We start from the raw sequence: 21,155 nt of genomic DNA, 5'->3' as shown, positions 1-21,155 counted from the left end.
TGTGGAGGGACAAAGAATCTGAGAATTCCCAAACCGACATTGCAAAGACGGAAAATCAAAGATGGCTTGGCTTTACCGAATCTACAATACTACCACTGGGCAGCAACGACAGAAAGAGTGAGAGGATGGGTACACAAACCCAACTCAGTGGGTACAGGTGGAGGAGGCCTCCTATAAACATAGAACATAGAACAGTACAGCACAGAACAGGCCCTTCGGCCCTCGATGTTGTGCCAAGCCATGATCACCCTACTCAAACCCACATATCCACCCTATACCCGTAACCCAACAACCCCCCCCTTAAACTTACTTTTTAGGACACTACGGGCAATTTAGCATGGCCAATCCACCTAACCCGCACATCTTTGGACTGTGGGAGGAAACCGGAGGAAACCCACGCACACACAGGGAGAACGTGCACACTCCGCACAGTGACAAGGAGTAAGATGAGAAAACGAAAAGACAGACAGAAAAAGGGAGGATAAGGGAAAAAACAAAATATGAGGAGCCAAACGAATGCGTAAGCAGTTAACATCGAATATCAGGTGCCTGCTGAGTGTGCTAATGGCCCCATCCGGGACCAGAAGTGATCATTTCCCTTAACTCCGAAAAGGCCTTTGACAGAGTCGAGTGGAAGTACCTCGGAGGTACTGGAGGGATTCGGGCTTGGTTCAGGGTTCACTGCCTTGGTGAAACTTCTGCACTACGCTCCTATGGAGAGCATGCGGACTAACACCACCAGTTCGGAATGCTTCCAGCTGCAAAGAGGATGCCCACTGTCCCCGCTTTTATCCATCCCGGCAATCGAGCCAGTGGCAATCACGCTCAGAGCGGCAAAACTTTGGAGGAGCATCCAGAGAGAAGACAGAGAGCATAGCGTCTCACTCTAAATTTCCCACAACTGGACACAGATCCACAAATGGGACCCGACAGGTCTGGTGGAGGAAGTAAAAAAGGACCTGCAGAAGTGGGACACACTCCCACTCTCGCTGGCGGAGACAGTGCAGATGATCAAGGTAGTGCCCAGGTTTCTCTTCCTGTTCAGATCCCTACCAGTCAACAACCCCAAGGCTTTCTTCAATACTGTAGACAAACTGATCAAGGCATTTGTGTGCATGTAGGTGGAGAGGGAAGAGCCCAAGGATCCCAAAAAGAGTCCTAAAAAGGAACAGAAGCATGTGAGGCCTGGTCCTCCCAAATCTCCCAAAAGAGGGCCTCACGGTAGCATGGTGGTTAGCATCAATGCTTCACAGCTCCAGGGTCCCAGGTTCGATTCCCGGCTGGGTCACTGTCTGTGTGGAGTCTGCACGTCCTCCCCGTGTGTGCGTGGGTTTCCTCCGGGTGCTCCGGTTTCCTCCCACAGTCCAAAGATGTGCGGGTTAGGTGGATTGGCCATGCTAAATTGCCCGTAGTGTAAGGTTAATGGGGGGATTGTTGGGTTACAGGTATACGGGTTACGTGGGTTTAAGTAGGGTGATCATTGCTCGGCACAACATTGAGGGCCGAAGGGCCTGTTCTGTGCTGTACTGTTCTATGTTCTATGTTCTATCTACAATTCTACCACTGGGCAGCCACAGCAGAGACAGTGAGGTGATGGGTGAAGGAGCTGGTGATGGAGGAGAGTTCCAGCACGGGTCCACCCGAACCCTAGTTACAAAAGCACTCCCATCCCCACCAACCAAACACTCAAAAAGTCCAGTAGTCGTAGCCACACTCCTGACATGGTACCAATTGAGGCAATTCAACCTGACCAAAACATCCACCATGACCTCCATCTGTAACAACCACAGGTTCACGCCAGCAACAATGGACACCACCATTATAAGTGTCCACAGCGAGTGACTTGTACACAAATGATAGATTAGCGATATGGAAGAACTTAGAGAGGTTTCTTTTTGTGGAGGAGCTGTTGTCAAGTGACAGTTAAACCCTAAACACCTCTTCAGTGTTTCCCTCCCTACCTCCTCCTCTAACCAAAAAAAAACAATCGCTAAGGATCCCAGCCGAGTAAAGATCAAGAGGGAGAGTCGAGGGTAGGTAGAAATAGAAGGACGTTGAACCGTGACGTCACAGCCTGCAGGTAAGTGATTGGCTGGTGACTGGTAAGTAGTTTTTCTTTTCCCCGAGGTGTTCTCAGGGCGCAGTGGTTGCTGAGTGAGTGCTTGCTGAGCAGGGGAGTAAATTTTTAAAAAACTTACTGTTGGAAGTTTCCAGCTGAATCGGTTCAGAGTGAGGACAGAGTAACTGCTGGGTAAGTAGTAAAGATTTAAATTGTTTGCGCGGGGCCCCTAACAGCTGATTGCTGTTCTCGTGCGGGGCGCAGTGGTTGCTGGTTGTGTTTTATTTTTACCTGTATTTAAGTTGGGCGGTTCCTAAACCCTGGACACTGCACTTTTAGTGTCCCCACCCTTCCACTTCCTCTAACCCAAGGGTTAGAGTAAATAACAGGTAAGCTCTTTCTTTCTTTTTCTTGTTTTATCTAGAGGGGATAGAACATAGAACAGCACAACACAGAACAGGCTTTTCGGCCCTCGATGTTGTGCCGAGCAATGATCACCCTACTCAAACCCACGTACCCACCCTATACCCGTAACCCAACAACCCCCCCTTAACCTTACTTTTTTAGGACACTACGGGCAATTTAGCATGGCCAATCCACCTAACCTGCACATCTTTGGACTGTGGGAGGAAACCGGAGCACCCGGAGGAAACCCACGCACACACGGGGAGGACGTGCAGACTCCGCACAGACAGTGACCCAGCCGGGAACCGAACCTGGACCCTGGAGCTGTGAAGCATTTATGCTAACCACCATGGCAGAGAAGGCAGTACAACGTTCCTCCTGCAGAATGTTTGAGGTGAGGGACGCCATCAGTGTCCCTGCTGATTTCATCTGTGGGGAGTGCACCCATCTCCAGCTCCTCAGAAACCGCGTTAGGGAATTTGAGCTGGAGCTGGATGAACTTCGGATCACTCGGGAGGCAGAGGTGGTCATAGATAGTAACTTCAGGGATGTAGTACTCTGAAGAATCAAGATAGATGGGTGACTGTGAGAGGGGCTCGGAGGAAACAGTCAGTGCAGGGATCCCCTGTGCTCGTTCCTCTTAGTAACAAGTATACCACTTTGGATACTGCTGAGGGGGACGACCTACCAGGTGTGAGCCACGGTGAACGGATCTCCAGCTCTGAGTCCGTCCCTATGGCTCAGAAGGGAAGGAGGAAGAGCAGGAGAGCAATAGTTATTGGGGACTCGATAGTTAGAGGGACAGATAGACGGTTCTGTGGAAGCAAAAGAGACCCGCGGGTGGTATGTTGCCTTCCGCGTGCCAGGGTCCGTCACATCTTGGACCGTGTTTTCAGAATCCTTAAGGGGGAGGGAGAACAGTCACAAGTCGTGGTACACATCGGTAACAACGACATAGGTAAGAGAAGGGATGGGGATTGAAAACAGGAATTTAGTGAGCTAGGGTGAAAGCGGAGAGCCAGGACAAACCATGTTGTCATCTCTGGTTTGTTGCAGGTGCCATGTGCTAACGAGATGAGGAATAGGGAGAGAGTGCAGATAAACACGTGGCTGCAGGGATGGTTTCGGAGGGAGGGTTTCAGTTACGTGGATAATTGAAGCACATTCTGGGGAAGGTGGGAACTGTACAGACAGGATGGTTTGCACCTGAACCAGAGGGGCACCAATATCCTGGGAGGGAAATTTGCTACGGCTCTTCAGGGGGATTAAAACTAATTTGTCAGGGGGGTGGGAAAACGAGCTGTAGTCCAGAAGCCAGTGTTGAGAGGAGTGAGGTACTGAGGAGGGTATCAAGGTCACAGGAGTGTACTGGCAGACAGAAAGGTGGGTTGAAGTGTGTCTACTTCAATGCAAGGAGCGTCCGGAAAAAGGTAGGTGAACTTGGAGCGTGGATTGGTACTTGGGACTACGACGTTGTCGCCATTACAGAGACATGGTTAGAACAGGGACAGGAATGGTTGTTGGAAGTTCGGGGGTATAGATGTTTCAGTAAGAGTAGGGAAGGTGGTAAAAGAGGTGGAGGAGTAGCATTGTTTATCAAGGATACTTTAACGGCTGCAGAAAGGCAGTTCGAAGGGGATCTGCCCACTGAGGTAATATGGGCCGAAGTAACAAATAGAAAAGGAGCGGTCACGTTGTTTGGACTTTTCTATAGGCCCCTAAATGCCCCCAAATAGTAATAGAGATATGGAGGAAGAAATTGCAAAACAGATGATGGATAGATGTGGAGGTCTCAGGGTAGTCGTCATGGGTGACTTTAACTTTCCAAATATTGATTGGAACCTCTATAGGTCAAACAGTTCGGATGGGGCAGTTTTTGTACAGTGTGTGCAGGAGGGTTTCCTCACACAATATGTGGATAGGCCGACAAGAGGGGGGCCACATTGGATTTGGTACTGGCTAATGAACCGGGCCAAGTGATATATTTGTTTGTGGGAGAGCACTTTGGAGATAGTGACCACAATTCATAGATCATAGAATTTACAGTGCAGGAGGCCATTCGGCCCATCGAGTCTGCACCGGCTCTTGGAAAGAGCACCCTACCCACGGTCAACAGCTCTACCCTATCCCCATAACCCAGTAACCCCACCCAACACTAAGGGCAATTTTGGACATTAAGGGCAATTTATCATGGCCAATCCACCTAACCTGCACATCTTTGGAATGGGGGAGGAAACCGGAGCACCCGGAGGAAACCTACGCACACATGGGGAGGATGTGCAGACTCCGCACAGACAGTGACCCAAGCCGGAATCGAACCTGGGATCCTGGAGCTGTGAAGCGATTGTGCTATCCACAATGCTACCGTGCTTCCCCAATTCGGTGTCTTTCACTATTGTATTGGAGAGGGATAGGGACACACGGCAGGGCAAGGTTTATAATTGGGGGAGGGGTAATTATGATGCGGTTCGGCAAGAATTAGGGAGCATGAGATGGGAACAGAAACTGTCAGGGAAAGGGACAAATGAAAAGTGGAGCTTATTCAAGGAACAAATACTGCGTGCCCTTGATAGGCATGTCCGTGTCAGGCAGGGAGGAAATGGCCGTGTGAGGGAACCATGGTTCACAAAAGAGGTTGAATGTCTTGTCAAGAGGAAAAAGGAAGCGTATGCAAGGATGAGTAAACACAGTTCAGTTGGGTCGCTTGAGGGTTACAAGGTAGCAAGGAATGAGCTAAAAAAAAAGGGCTTAGGAGAGCTGGGAGGGGGCATGAGAAGTCTTTGGCGGGTCGGATCAAGGAAAACCCCAAGGCTTTTAACTCTCATGTGATAAATAAAAGAATGACCAGGGTGAGGTTAAGGCCGGTCAAGGACAGTAGTGGGAACTTGTGCATGGAGTCAGAAGAAATAGGAGAGACGTTGAATGAATACTTTTCTTCAGTGTTCACCAAGGAGAGGGGCCATGTTTTTGAGGATGTGTGTGTGATACAGGCGGGTAGGCTGGAGGAGGTAGATGTTCTGAGGAAGGATGTATCAGCAATTTTGAAAAACTTTCGGGTTGCCAAGTCCCCTGGGCCAGATGCGATATATCCAAGGATTCTTTGGGAGGCAAGGGATGAGATTACAGAGCCTTTGGCTTTGATCTTTGGGTGCTCACTGTCCACGAGGATAGTGCCAGAGGACTGGAGTGGCGAATGTCGTTGCTCTGTTCAAGAAAGGGAATAGGAATGACCCTGGTAATTATAGGCCAGTTAGTCTTACTTCGGTTGTCGATAAGTTAATGGAAAAGGTCGTGAAGGATAGGATTTACGACCATTTGCAAAGAAGCAGCTTAACACGGCTGGTCAACACGGATTTGTGAAGGGCAAGTCTTGCCTCACAAATTTGAGTGAATTCTTTAAGGAGGTAACTAAGTGTGTAAATGAAGGTAGAGCCATTGATGTTGTATATAAGGATTTTAGTAAGGCGTTTGATAAGGTTCCCCATGGTCAGCTTATGAAGAAAGTAAGGAGGTGTGAGCTAGAGGGAAATTTGGCCAATTGGATAAGTAACTGGCTATCACAGGGTGGCGGTGGATGGAAATTTTTCAGACTGCAGACCAGTTACCAGCAGTGTACCACAGGGATCAGTGCTGGGCTCTCTGCTCTTTGTGATTTTTATTAATGACATGGTGGAGGGGGCCGAAGGGTGGGTCAGTAAGTTTGCTGATGACACCAAGATTGGTGGAGTAGTGGATGAGGTGGAGGGCTGTTGCAGGCTGCAAAGAGACATTGATAGGATGCAGAGCTGGGCCGGAAAATGGCAGATGGAGTTTAACCCTGATAAGTGCGAGGTGATTCATTTTGGTAGATAAAATTTGAATACGGATTACAGGGTCAACGGCAGGGTTCTGAGGAATGTGGAGGAACAGAGAGATCTTGGGGGTCATGTCCACAGTTCTCTGAAGGTTGCCACTCAAGTGGATAGAGCTGTGAAGAAGGCTTATAGCGTGTTCGCGTTTATTCACAGGGGGATTGAGTTTAAGAACGACGGGGTTATGCTGCAACCGTACATGACCCTGGTGAGATCACATTTGGAGTAGTGTGTGCAGTTCTGGTCACCTCACGATAGGAAGGATGTGGAAGCATTGGAAAGGGTGCAAAGGAGATTTACCAGGATGCTGCCTGGTTTGCAGGATAGGTCTTTTGAGGAAAGGTTGAGGGAGCTAGGGCTTTTCTCTGAGGCCCCGACCATAGAGCTCCTGGCAGAGAGGAAACTACAACAAAGGAAGTTTGGAAACAAGGGGCTTGGAAAAGGGTTCACCTCTTGGGTAAACCTCCTATACAACGCTCACATGGCGAGCGTACGGACCAACAACACCAACTCCCAATACTTCCAACTGCACCGGGGCACCAGACAAGGATGCCCACTGTCCCCACTGCTGTTCGCCCTAGCGATCGAACCGCTAGCAATCGCGCTCAGGGCAGCAAAAAGTTGGAGGGGGATCTGAAGGGGAGGCAGAGAGCACAGAGTCTCACTCCATGCAGATGACCTGCTCCTCTACATTTTGGACCCACAGAGCAGCTTGGACAGGATCATTGCGCTCCTGAAAGAGTTTGGAGCCTTCTCGGGCTACAAACGCAACATGAGCAAAAGCAAGATCTTCCCAGTACACCCGCAAAGGGGGGGGGGGCTTTGCACTAACGGGACTGCCGTTTAAACAAGCCCGACACAAAACCCGCTACACGGGGATCTAAATAGCCCATGACTGGAAAGGGATCCACAAATGGAACCTCACCAGTCTGACGGAGGAAGTAAAAAAAGGACCTGCAAAGATGGAACACACTCCCACTCTCCCTTGCGGGGGGAGTCCAGACGATCAAAATGAACGTACTGCCCAGGTTCCTCTTCCTGTTTAGATCCATTCCGATCTACATCCCCAAGGCCTTTTTCAAAGCGCTGGACAAACTAATCATGGCGTTCGTATGGGGGGGTAAAAATGCTAGGATCCCAAAGAAGGTCCTACAAAAAACAAAACCCAGGGGGGGGGCTAGCCGTCCCAAACCTACAGTTCTACCACTGGGCGGCAACAGCCGAGTGAGTAAGGGGATGGATACATGAGCCAGAGGCCGAGTGGGTGCGCGCAGAGGAGGCCTCCTGCGTGGGGACCTCCCTCCGGGCCCTCGCCACGGCAGCACTCCCATCCCCACCCAAAAAACACTCCATCAGCACGGTGGTGATAGCCACCCTCCAATCCTGGAACCAACTGCGGCAGCAATTTGGCCTGACCAAAATGTCTGACAAAGCTCCCATCTGCAACAACCATAGGTTCACACCAGCACTGACTGACGCCACCTTCAAAAGGTGGAGGCAGGACGAAGGGACACTGACAGTCAGGGACCTATACACGGACGGCAGGATCGCAACACTGGACGAACTGCCGAATTTCGGCTAGCCAGGGGGAACGAGCTACGGTATCTGCAGCTCAAAAACGTCTTACGAAAGGAGACAAGGACGTACCCACAACCGCCACGACAGACACTACTGGAAGACCTACTGGACGCAAGTATCCCAGATAAAGGGAACTGCAGTGACATCTACGACCGACTGACAGAAAGAACCGACACCGTACTGGACGCAACAAGAAAGAAATGGGAGGAGGACCTGGGGATTGAGATCGGATGGGGACACTGGAGCGAAGTACTGCATAGGGTCAACTCCACCTCCACGTGTGCAAGGCTCAGCCTGACGCAGCTAAAAGTGGTACATAGAGTACACCTAACAAGAAACCGTATGAGTAGGTTCTTCCCGCAGGTGGAGGGTAGATGTGAATGGTGCCAAGTCGGCCCGGCCAACCACGCCCACATGTTCTGGTCTTGCCCCAGACTGGTGGAGTACTGGACAGCCTTCTTCGAGGCAATGTCCAAGTGGTGGAAGTGAGGGTGGAGCCATGCCCGAAACTGGCGGTCTTCGGGGTCACGGACCAGCCAGATATATTCCTGGGGAGGAGGGCGAACGCCCTTGCCTTTGCCTCCCTGATCGCCCGCCGTACAAAATGAAAAATGAAATGAAAATCGTTTATTGTCACGAGTAGACTTCAATGAAGTTACTGTGAAAAGCCCCTAGTCGCCACATTCCGACGCCTGTCCGGGGAGGCTGGTACGGGAATCGAACCGTGCTGCTGGCCTGCTTTAAAAGCCAGCGGTTTAGCCTTGTGAGCTAAACCAGCCTGTTTGGCTGCCACCCAGAGCTGCAGACTGGCTGTCCGACCTCTCGAAATATCTCCGACCTCTCGGAATCTCTCCAAATGGAAAAAATCAAATTCTCCATCCGAGGGTCGGACAACGGCTTCCACAGAACATGGGAGCCACTCACGCGACTGTTCCGGGACCTGTTTTTGGCCAACGAACAAGAGGAAGAATAGCCAGGTAGCCAAGAATCAGGGGAACTTAGTCAAGAATCAGGGGAGGGTAGCCAAGGCATGAAAGGGAGAGGGGGACTGGGAGGGATGGAAGGGGGTGGGGGGGGGCTAAACCTGAAGAAAGAAAGGCGAACCACGGGGGGGGGGGGGGGGGGGGGAGACAACTGAACTTGAGGAGGGAGGGGCAAACCGTGGAGGGAGGGGGGGGGGGGTACAGGAGAGGAGAACCAGCGGGATGGGGCGGTGGGCAGGGAAACGGGAGCTGGAAGGAAGGCACGGGGTGCCAAAACGTGCATGACATCTCCAGGAGCGGGGAACGAGGAGGTTGGGGATGGAGGACGGGAGGAGCAGCGGAGACGAGCGTGGGACGGCGGCGAGAACCGTCCGGGAGAGGCCAGCGGCACGCGGCCCGGCCAGGTGTCGCACACTGTGGTTATCCCCCAGGCACCCAAATGTATATTTGCCCCCCCCCCCCCCCCCCCCAGTCCCCGCCACCCCTGCCCCCTCTTCCTCCCCCACTCCACCGCAAACAGTCGCGTACTTACGTGGTGTAAATAATTCGGCCAGATGCACAGAGCTGCCGCTGTCGAGCTGGTGCACAGTACCCCACCAGTTAGTCTATTTCATATTTTATTGGTTCTAATTAGAGGATGAGGGATTAAAAAAAGTAGAAAAAGAAATTAAGATGCAGCAAAAAGGAAAATTAATGGGAGGGGAAATAGCATTGGTGAAAGAGGAAAAAGCAAAAGAGAGTGTGTTCCAGCTTCAGGCAAAGAAATTAGAGGGGAGCTGCCAGGAACTAAAGGGGAGCCTAATGATAAAAAGGAACCCAATAGTGATACGTTTAAATTTATGCAGGTCCTCCCAAAATTCGTAAGTTATAGAAGCCATTTTTAGGCCTTTGAGAAAACAGCAACCCAAATGAAGGGGCTAAAAGAAACATAGAAATATAGAACATACAGTGCAGAAGGAGGCCATTCGGCCCATCAGCTCTGCACCGACCCACTTAAGCCCTCGCTTCCACACTTTGCCCATAACCCAATAATCCCTCCTAACCTTTTTGGTCAATAAGGGCAATTTATCATGGCCAATCTACCTAACTTGCACACCTTTGGACTGTGGGAGGAAACCGGAGCACCCGGAGAAAACCCACGCAGACATGGGGAGAACGTGCAGACGCCGCACAGACAGTGACCCAGCGGAGAATCGAACCTGGGACCCTGGCGCTGTGAAGCCACAGTGCTATCCATTTGTACTACCATGTGGACATAACCCATGCAAAGTAAATTGATGGAGTAGGCACAGGAAGTTTATGCTTCCTGCCAGATGGGAGTCAAAGAATTATGACAAGTTAAAAAAGGATAATCAGGGTGCACACGTATTGGTTCCCGAAATATATAGGCAAAAGCATCGGAATTTAGGAACAGTCGGGACAGACGGATGCCAAATTCAAACAAAAAAGAACAAAGAAAAGTACAGCACAGGAACAAACCTTCGGCCCTCCAAGCCTGGGCCAACCATGCTGCCCGTCTAAACTAAAATCTTCTACACTTCCTGGAATCGCATCCCTCTATTCCCATCCCATTCATGTATTTGTCAAGATGTGCCCTAAATGTCACTACCGTCCCTGCTTCCACCACCTCCTCCGGCACCCACTACCTTCTGTGTAAAAAAAACCTGCCTCAAACATCTCCTCTAAACCTTGCCCTTTGCACCTTAAACCTATGCCCCCGAGTAATTGACCCCTCTACCCTGGGGAAATACCTGTGACTGTCCACTCTGTCTCTGCCCCTCATAATCTTGTCAACCTCTATCAGGTCGCCCCTCAACCTCCATCGTTACGAGTTTATTCAATCGCTCCTCATAGCTAATGCCCTCCATACCAGGCAACATTCTGGTAAATCTCTTCTGTACCCTCTGTAAAACCTCCACATCCTTCTGGTAGTGTGGCGACCAGAATTGAACACTATACTTCAAGTGTGGCCCAACTAACGTTCGATGCAGCTGCAACATGACTTGCCAATTCTTATACTCAATGCCCCAGCCAATAAAGGCAAGCATGCCGTATGCCTTCTTGACTACCTTCACCACCTGTGTTGCCCCTTTCAGTGACCTGTGGACCTGTACACCTAGATCTCTCTGACTTTCAATACTCTTGAGGGTTCTACCATGCACTGTATATTCCCTACCTGCATTAGACCTTCCAAAATGCATTACCTCACATTTGTCTGGATTAAACTCCATCTGCCAGCCGAAGTCTCCAAACTATCTAAATCCTGCTGTAGCCTCTGACAGTCCTCATCGCCATCCGCAATGCCACCAACCAGTGACATTTTCCTCCAAATCATTTATATATTGGTTCTAATTAGAGGATGAGGGATTAAAAAAAGTAGAAATATAGGACAGAGGTCAGAGGTGGTTTTTTTACGCAAAGAGTGGTGAGGCCGTGGAATGCCCTACCTGCAACAGTAGTGAACACGCCAACATTGAGGGCATTTAAAAATTTATTGGATAAGCATATGGATGATAAGGGCATAGTGTAGGTTAGATGGCCTTTAGATTTTTTCCATGTCGGTGCAACATCGAGGGCCGAAGGGCCTGTACTGCGCTGTATCGTTCTATATGTATATTACAAACAGCATAGGTCCCAGCACTGATCCCTGCTGGAACACCACTAATCGCAGCGCTCCAATCAGAAAAGCACCCTTCCATTGCTACTCTCTGCCTTCTATGACCCAGCCAGTTCTGTATCCATCTTGTCAGCCCACCCCTGATCCCGTGTGACTTCACCTTTTGTACCAGTCTGCCATGAGGGGCCTTGTCAAAGGCCTTACTGAAGTCCGTATAGACAACATCCACTGCCCTACCTGCATCAATCATCTTTGTGACCTCAAAATACTCCATCACGTTAGTGAGACACGACCTCCCCTTCACAAAACCATGCTGCCTCTCACTAATACGTCCATTTGCTTCCAAATGGGAGTAGATCCTGTCTTGAAGAATTCTCTCCAGTAATTTCCCTACCACTGACGCAAGGCTCACCGGCCTGTAGTTCCCTGGAATATACTTGCTACACTTCTTAAACAAAAGAACATTGACTATTCTCCAGCCCTCCGGAACATCACCTGAAGACAGTGAGGATCCAAAGATTTCTGTCAAGGCCTCTGCAATTTCCTCTCTAGCCTCCTTCAGTATTCTGGGGTAGATCCCATCAGGCCCTGGGGACTTATCTGCTTTAATATTTTTCAAGACGCCTAACACCTCGTCTTTTTGGATCTCAATGTGACATATGCTATCTATGCACCCTTCTTCAGACTCAACATCCACCAATTCCATCTCTTTGGTGAATACTGATGCAAAGTATTCATTTAGTACCTCGCCCATTTCCTCTGGCTCCACACATAGATTCCCTTGCCTGTCCTTCAATGGATCAACCCTTTCCCTGGCTACCCTCTTGCTTTTTATGTATGTGTAAGAAGCCTTGGGATATTTCTTAACCCTATTTCCCAATGACTTTTGTGACCCCTTTTAGCCCTCCTGACTCCTTGCTTAAGTTCCTTCCTCCTTACCTGTGGCTTAAGCAGAACAAACTTGATAGATGAGTACGAGCAATGGGAGTTGCAACTACCTGGGGCTCCGAGAGAGGTAACTGTTAAAGAAATTTGAACATTCCAACCTTCTACAATAAGAACCCAGCGATGACTGCTAGTCAAGTAGCTATTATGGCTGGCAATCATGAGTTAATCCATAAATGTAAACCTTTGCTCCATTACCCCCATAATTTTGAAAAGGGTAGAAAGTGGGAGAGTGACAGAAAGGCAGGAAGCAAGGAAAGAATGAATAGCTGGAAATGCTCCAAGACCACTACTTCAGACCAGGAAGGTAGATACTCAGAAGACATTACAGCACAGTACAGGTCCTTTGGCCCATGATATTGTGCCAATCATTTATCCTAATCTAAGATCACCTAACCTACACCCCTTCAATTTACTGCTGCCCATGTGCTTGTCCAAGAGTCACTTAAATGTCCCTAATGACTGACTCCACCACCTCCGCTGGCAGAGTATTCCACGCATCTACCACTTTCTGTGTAAAGAACCTACCTCTGACATCTTCCTCCAATCACCTTAAAATTATGTTCCCTTGTGACAGCCATCTGCGCCCTGGGGAAAAGTCTCTGGCTATCCATGCCTTCATCACCTTGTACACCTCTATCAAGTCACCTCCCTTCCTTCTTCGCTCCAGTACGGAGGTGAAGATGAGACTCAGGTCCAGATGTTCATCAGGTGAGACACATTCATTCAGCATGTTGGAAGTTGCAAGGATGGCCATGGAGCTTTTTGGAGTTCCGAGGGACGATTCTAAAAAGGGAACTAAAGTGGATAATACTAGAGCAGTAGCTTGAACTGGACTTGAGGCCTGTGGTATACACTGCTCTGGGGGCAGGTGTGATGAATGAAATAGGAAAATCCTATGCAGAATTTCCGTCTAAGGGGATGGTCACCCCAATTTCCTGAACTGATGTAGCCAAACTCCATTATTTTAAGGGACGCAGCTGTTACTCAAACTTTCTTATTGGAGAACGATTTGGTTTTGCCCCCAGAGAGCTCAAAGAAAGCTAAGGTAGTAGTGAATGGGGTAGGTGGAGATTATGTCCCAGTTCCTTTGCATGAAGTACAATTGGAGTGTGATTTAAGGTCAGAGTGGTTCAGAACTTCCCAGTGGATGGAGTAGACTTACTTTTGGCAAAGGATTTGGCAGGAGTGAAGATTGTAGCTTCACCCACGATTAGAGTCCGAAGGAAGTACTGTGGATGGCATATGAGATAACAATGGCAGGACATATGGGAATTAGGAAAACTCATAGGGCATTAAATGATACAAAGAAATAAATGTTGAAAGACATTAATCACACATCAAAAGATAAATCGTACTGAGTCTGATTCAGTTGATACTGATTAAATAATCTCTACGAGAATGATTCCTCACAGAAATTTGTCAACGGTGTTTTAGAGAACCAGATTCTGAGAACTCCAAGGCAAAGGTGATCCAGGAGTCGAAACACAATAGTAATAACCATGCTGAAGAGTCAGACAAGAGTTCTGAATCCAATTTCAGTTCAGATTATGAAGAAATGATAAAACAACTGCTGCTAATAGACCTGACACTAAACTGATTTTAAACAAATGGCAAGTGATTCTTCCAAAGCTAAGGAAGACGACAACAAATCGGAAGAAGTGTTTTTCTTGCAGTAAACCCATTGCCATTCACTTTCGATGCAAATATTTCCCAGAGCATGCCTGTTTTGAAGAAAAATATGCATAATAGCATAGCATCAGCTATTCAGGATGAGCACAGCAATGGCTGTGAAGTGACACCAAGCAACCAGCTGAGTAACCTACATATTTTTAATGGCCCACAGTGCCAGTTCAAGGTAAAGGAAGCACATAGCAGTGATCAATTCCTATCGAAAATGAAGAGGAAGGTGGATGAAGAACCATAGTGATTCTGCAACCACAACTATTAACAAAAAAAAAGTTCATGGAACCTGCAAGCTATCCTCGGATTCTGCAAGACGAGCAGTTGAAATCTAGAAAGCAGAAATTGGACAAGTCAGATTACTACAGGTCCGTATTACTAAATGGAGATTACCAAGATTTCGATGAAGAGGTAAAAGCGGCAAAACAAAGGACGATGCATATAAGGCTAACCAACTCTCCGAAGATTGAACCCTCAGCTTTATGTGTTGCTGAAAGTAACGATGTGATGGAAAAGAGAGAATGGAAAGTTGGAGGGATTGAAAAGTGTTCACTGATGAAAATTAAACCAAATATTTCCCTCAGGATTGACAATATTGCTTGTAGTTCAGCTGCAGACGATCCTCAAAATTTTATTAAACATTTCTTGGATAATCAGAAAAGACTGGCTGCATAACCCGCGAGACCGTAACAGACAGAAACCAGAAGAAACTTATTCAAGGAGCCCTCTTCAATTTGGACAGCCAGAAACCTGACAAAGGGAATCACGGTGCCTTTGGCTTTGAAGAGAGTGAAAACAAGGCAGTGTTTGACGATATCAGAGAAGTTCTAAAGCCCAAGATGCAAACCTATCAGCAGAAGAACAGGGTGAAGATCTAATAAAAGATACTGAAAGAATACAGACAGAGTTTTAGGGAATCACGAGGAGGCACTCAGTTAACTAATCATGATGTGGACACAAGAGATTCTGAACCAATCAAGCATCATCCATCTTGACTAAAACCACGGAGACTGGCTTCATGTTGCGGAAACAAAGAAGAACGCTGCGATCCACAGAATGCTGAGTAGGGCTTGGGAGATAGTGTTTAAATTTACAAACCTGGTCAATTTGATTATTGGGTGCAATGGGTATTTGGTTACTGCCTTCAGGTATTTTCAAAGAATTATTTGTTAATTTAATTGTGTTACGACTCTGGGTCAGAGCTGGAATTGACCATGCCCTAGCCCAGAGTGTCACAACTTGAAAACAAATTCCACTAACGAACTTCATTTGCTTCTATAATTTGTTCCCTGGTACCATTACAATCTATCAACCCTAAAAACAAAAATCTGAAGGGCAGCACTGTTTCGTACAGCTGCCTACGGCGCTAAGCACCCAGGTTCGATCGCGCCCCGGGTCACTGCCTGTGTGTAGTTTGCACATTCTCCCAGTGTCTGCGTGGGTTTCACCCCCACAACCCAAAGATGTGCAGGTTAGGTCGATTGGATTGGCCATGCTAAATTGCCCCTCAATTGGAAAAAAATAATTGGTTACTCGGAGTTTATTTTAAAAAACAGAAAGCTGAAAAATATCAGAGCTTGACCATACTTACAGTTGTGGCAGGTGTCATTATTCCCATAGGTACAGGAATCACAGGTGCCCCTAAAAAATAGCAAACATAATTTTGAAAATGTCAGATGTATCATCACTCCAACCTATCTGCCTTCCTTATTTTAATGCAACTGCTTATTTATGACAAGTTATGGTTGTATTTCCAGCCCAAAAGGATTTTGACGTGAAAGCAATCGTCAGCATGAATTCCAAGCTCTCATGTCCTTGTACAATGTTTTTTTAAATAAATTTAGAGTACCCAATTCATTTTTTTTTTTCAATTAAGGGGCAATTTAGCATGGCCAATCCACCTAGCCTGCACATCTTTTTGGGTTGTGGGGGCGAAACCCACGCAAACACGGGGAGAATGTGCAAACTCCACATGGACAGTGACCCAGAGCCGGGATCGAACCTGGGACCTTGGTGCCGTGAGGCATCAGGGCGAACCCACTGCGGCGCCCCTCCTTGTACAATGTTACATGTATAATGACAAAGACTGCTGGACAGACATCATGAATAGAAATCCTCAGCTAACTTTTTTGCACCCACACCTAACCTCAGTATGTTAAGATCAGCTAACTCAACATACTACAGATTGAGGGGGGAGATTTTTTAATGTCTATAGCTCAGCATATCATGAGGTATGTGTACATGAAGCTACAGGGAAACGTGCACATAACCTGCACAAATAAATGAGCCGTTTAGAAAAACATTTTGAAATGCAGGGTGCTTTCTATTGCTTTTAAAACAATAACCAATTTACATACCAGGTGGCACAGAAGGAGGAAAGCCTGTAAACTGTGGAGGAGGAATACCCGGTGGCAACGGAGGTATCCCTAAAGGAGGGCGATTCATGTGCGGTGGAAATGACATTGCTTCAGCACCAACCTGAAAGAAATAACAAGGTCAACAGTCCAAATTTTCAAGCTCTGTTACAATAATTTATTATGGTGCTGGGATGAATTTCCAAAACAACTAACTACAAGGAACAAAATTGGTTCGGCATCAACTGACCAGTTCTACTTTTGTTATATGGTGGGCGATATTTAGAATCATAGAATCCTGGCATCAGCACTTGAGTTTCTGGCGCAGAGAATTCCACCGTATTCTGTTGGATATAACACGGGTTAAAATCGTAGGATCCCTACAGTGCACAAGTAGGCCAATCTGCCTTCAAGTCTTCACTGACTTCACATTTCTCAGCTCATCAGCTGCTGCTGAGACCTGTATTTGTGCCTTTGTTACCTGTTTCCTTACTTGTACAAAGTCCTGGTCCTTGTTGTTGGTGATCTATACTGGTTCCCAGTCAAGCAGTGTCTCAATTTCAAAAATCCTCATTCTTGTTTATAAGCACCCACCTCACCCATCCCATCGCTTTACCTGCCTTCCATCACACAACCCTCTTGAGGTATCTGTCCTCATCCAAGTCTGGCATCTGGCATCTTGATCATGACTTTGTCTTCCGTTACCAAGATCCTAATGCTCTGGAATTCCCTCCCAAACTGACCGTCTACATCTCTTTCTTCCTTTAGGACACTCCTTAAAACATACCTCTTTGACCAAGCTTTTGGTCATCAGTCCCAATATTACCTTATGTGGCTAATCTTGCTTTATAAAACTCCTGTGAAGTGCCTTCATTACATCAAAAGCACTAAATATAAGCTTTCTTGCTGTCAGAGTATGGAAAGTACATATTGCGGTGCAATCAGCATCACAACTGTATGGGTTAGACTGAAAGGACTTCCAGGTCCTTTTCTGGCTGGCATTTTTCACATGTTCGTAACTTAGGAAGTGGGCAGCTGGATCAGCAGAAAATTCCAAAATGCCTGATTATGGGTTCAAAGTAGTTAGCCAAAGGAGAATAGGGTACAAGTTAGCAACACCATTTAAATATCTACTTTCAGGTTTTAACCAGCTGGACAAGGTAATTTACAGGTAATTAGCCATAGTTCATGAGGGACTGCAGGTATCTCTCTCCATTAGAGAGACAATTTGCTTGGGAAGTATTCCTTAGCATTTTTAAGGGGGGGGGTAGAGAGAGAGAGAGAGAGAGAGAGAGAGAGGAGGAGAGAGAAAAGAGAGAAAAGTTCATGTTCTTCCTGAGACTGCCAGTTGCACACCAGGGGATCATGTGCTCACAGCTGTACGCTGGTTCCTACTACCCTTAAACTCCTCAGTTTGTTTTTATCCTGTCCTGGTTAGAATGCACGGAGGCGCTGACAGCACTAACTGCAATCTGAACGAACTGTATGAATATTTGCTGCTCATCGCTGTACAAATGTGTGGAATGATGATTGTTCTGTACTGTTTGAGTTGGGGATTTTGTTGCATCTGACGATTATATGTAAAATAACCTTTTAGAACTAGTCCCCTCACAATCTTTTTGTAATCTTTTATTTATGATTGCGGAGTTAAAGAATCAGTGGCTGATTTCTGCGAAGGTACAGACTGATTTCTGCCAAGGTGTCGGAGAAAAGGACGTCACAGTGTGTTACTGATGCCTCTGGTATGACTGAGGCTGAGGGAAATAAGTTCTGGTGCGTGCCCAAACATGGCGTAAAGATCTTATCCTGAATTCAGAGAGCAATCACCACGTGGGAAGGTGTGCACCATTTTATCATGCTTTCATGCTCTTATCCGCCTCTCCCTCAATCTCCATATGTATCAACAGATATACTGGAGACACCAAGTTGAGTGATTAAACAGAATTGTATTGTTGCTCTTCTGTCCCCGTCTATATTTATGTATGCCTCGAGACATTTTTCTTGTGCTGCACCAATCCTGAGGTTTTGTTATATTATTTGTTAAAATAGAAAAACTTCAGTAAACATAATACATCCTCGAAGAATTCCAGTACATTTGTCAAGCACAAGTTCATAAGATATAGGAGCAGAATTTGGTCATTCGGCCCACCGAGTCTGCTCCACCATTCTATCATAGCTGATATGTTCCTCATCTGCTACCTGCAATGATACAGACCAAGAGCTGGATTGCGAAATCAGCCAAAGCATCTTCTCCCTAGAACAGGTGACCTAGGAGCAAGAGTAGGCAATTTAGCCTCCCAAGCCGAAACATCCTCCATGTGATCATGGCCTATCCCATCCTGACCTCAACTCCACTGTCCTGCCCGTTCTCCATAACCCTTCAACCCATTAGCAATTAAAAATCTGTCTAACTCTCCTTAAATTTACTCACTGTCCCTGCATCCACCGCATTCTGGGGTAGCGAATGCTACAGATTCACAACTCTTCGGGACAAGTAGTTTTTCCTCAAATCTGTTTTAAAATTTGCTACCTCTTATTCTAAGATTTTGACCTCTTGTTTTAGAATGCCCTACAAGAGGAAGCATCAGCTCCATGTCTCCTTTATCCATATATTTTATATCTCAATTGGATATCCCCTCATTCTTCTAAACTCTAGAGAGTACAGGCCTAAACTGTTCAATCTCTCCTCACACAACAAACCCCTCATCTCTGGAATCAAGCTAGTGAAGCGCCTCTGGTCAGCCTCCAATGCCACAACATTTTTCCTCAAATAAGGGGACCAAAACTGTGCAAAATACTCTCGGTGTGGCCTCACAAATGCCTTGTACAGTTGCAACAACAATTCCGTACCTTTATATTCAATTCCTTTCACTACAAATGCCAACATTCCATTTGCTTTCCTTATTATCATAGAATTATAGAATTTACAGTGCAGGAGGCCATTCGGCCCATCGAGTCTGCACCAGCTCTTGGAAAGAGCACTCTACCCAAGGTCAACACCTCCACCCTATCCCCATAACCCAGTAACCCCACCCAACAGTAAGGGCAATTTTGGACACTAAGGGCAATTTATCATGGCCAATCTACCTAACCTGCACATCTTTGGACTGTGGGAGGAAACCGGAGCACCAGGAGGAAACCCACGCACACACGGGGAGGATGTGCAGACTCCACACAGACAGTGACCCAAGTCGGAATCGAACCTGGGACCCTGGAGCTGTGAAGCAATTGTTCTATCCGCAATGCTACCGTGCTATCTGCTGCATCTGCATGCTCCTTTTCTGTGACTCATGAATGAGGACACCCAGATCCCACTGCAGCATCGGAGCACCCCAAAGTCTCTCCCCATTTCAATAATAAGTTGTCTTTCTATTTTTTTTAATCAAAATGCATGACCTCACACTTATCCATGTTAAACTCCATCTGCCACACTTTGGCCCATTCTCCTCACCTTTCTGTAACCATTTGTAAGGTTATTTCCTCATTGCAACTTACTGTCCCACCTATTTTTGATCATCAACAAATTTGGCTACAGAACCTTCTATCCCTGTATCCAATCCTCAATATAGATTGTAAATAGCTGGAGCCCAAGGACCGAACCCTATGGCACCCCACTAGTTACATCTTGCCATCCAGAAAAAGACCCATTTATCCTTTCATAAATCCATCCCGTCTCTGCCCAATCCTGCCACTGTTTTCCAAGTGTTCTGCTATTAAAACTTGTGTCATGGACTCTAGCATTTTCCCTACTAACGATAGGCTGACAGATCTATAATTTCATGTTTTCTATTTACCTCCCTGTTTAAAGAGTATGGTTACAAGAGCTGATCCTCCAATCTGTAAGAACTGTTCCAGAGTCTATAAAATCTTGGAAGATGACCACCAATGCATCCACAAAAATTTCAAGTAGTCTGGGATGTCGATTATCAGGCCCAGGGATTTAGCAGCCTTGAATACAAACAATTTCCCCAATATCATTTCCCTACGAATACTGATTTCCTTCAGTTCCTCCCTCTCATTGAACCCTGTGTTCACCAACATTTCTGGTACGTTATTTGTCTCCTCCTTTGTGAAGATGAAACCATATTTAGCTGGTCAGCTTTGTTGCCCATTGTAAATTTCCCTGTTTCTGACTAAGGGATGAATATTTGCCTTCTTCAATCCTTTCTTCTTCATATACCTTTAGAAGCTTTTACAGTCAGTTTTTTGTCCCTGCAAGCTTACTATTTTCACCGTCTCATCATCCCTTGGTCCTCCTTTGCCGAATTCATTTGCGCCCAATCCTCAGGGTTGTTGCTTTTTCTAGCCAATTTGTTTGCTTCATCCTTGGATCGAATACTATCGCTAATTTGATTTGTGGACCATGGGTTTGGCAACCCTTTTCATATTATTTTTGCGCTGTACAGCAATGAACAATTGTTGCAGTCACCCATGCGCTCTTTGAATGTTTGCCATTGCTCATCCGCCATCATCCCTTTAAATAACATTCCCCAAACCATCAAAGCCAGCTATCATAGTTTCCTTTATTTAGAATCATGACCCTAATCTCAGAATCAACTCCATCACTCTCCCTCTTGATAAAGAATTCTACCCTATTGTGGTCACTCACTCCCAAGGGGTCTCGCACAACTTCATTGCCAATGATTCCTTTCTCATTACACAGTACCCAGTTTCGCTTGG

The 21,155-nt window shown here is 46.9% G+C and overlaps 1 protein-coding gene across 6 annotated transcripts in view; it reads right to left on the bottom strand.

The window, feature by feature from the left end:
* The window catches only part of rbm25b (RNA binding motif protein 25b), a 162,424-nt gene that overhangs the window by 103,599 nt on the left and 37,670 nt on the right, over positions 1 to 21,155 (bottom strand). For 4 of the 6 annotated variants that reach the window (XR_005458465.1, XM_038781517.1, XM_038781527.1 and 1 more), the window contains exons 1-3: positions 16,726 to 16,782; positions 16,479 to 16,599; positions 15,713 to 15,762 (exon numbers count right to left, since the gene is read on the bottom strand). Coding sequence is in view for 5 of the 6 variants with exons in the window: in XM_038781517.1 (XP_038637445.1) it covers positions 15,713 to 15,762; positions 16,479 to 16,599; positions 16,726 to 16,767 (213 nt within the window). In the remaining variant the exon portion in view is untranslated. Of the gene's footprint in view, positions 1 to 15,712; positions 15,763 to 16,478; positions 16,600 to 16,725; positions 16,783 to 21,155 lie in introns of those variants that run through there. The other 2 variants (XM_038781556.1, XM_038781547.1) reach the window with 1 other exon arrangement.

Source organism: Scyliorhinus canicula, chromosome 2, assembly GCF_902713615.1.
Source record: "Scyliorhinus canicula chromosome 2, sScyCan1.1, whole genome shotgun sequence".
Taxonomy (NCBI): domain Eukaryota; kingdom Metazoa; phylum Chordata; class Chondrichthyes; order Carcharhiniformes; family Scyliorhinidae; genus Scyliorhinus; species Scyliorhinus canicula.
Note: the sequence above shows the minus strand (reverse complement) of the source record. Positions and strands in the feature narration are given on the sequence as shown.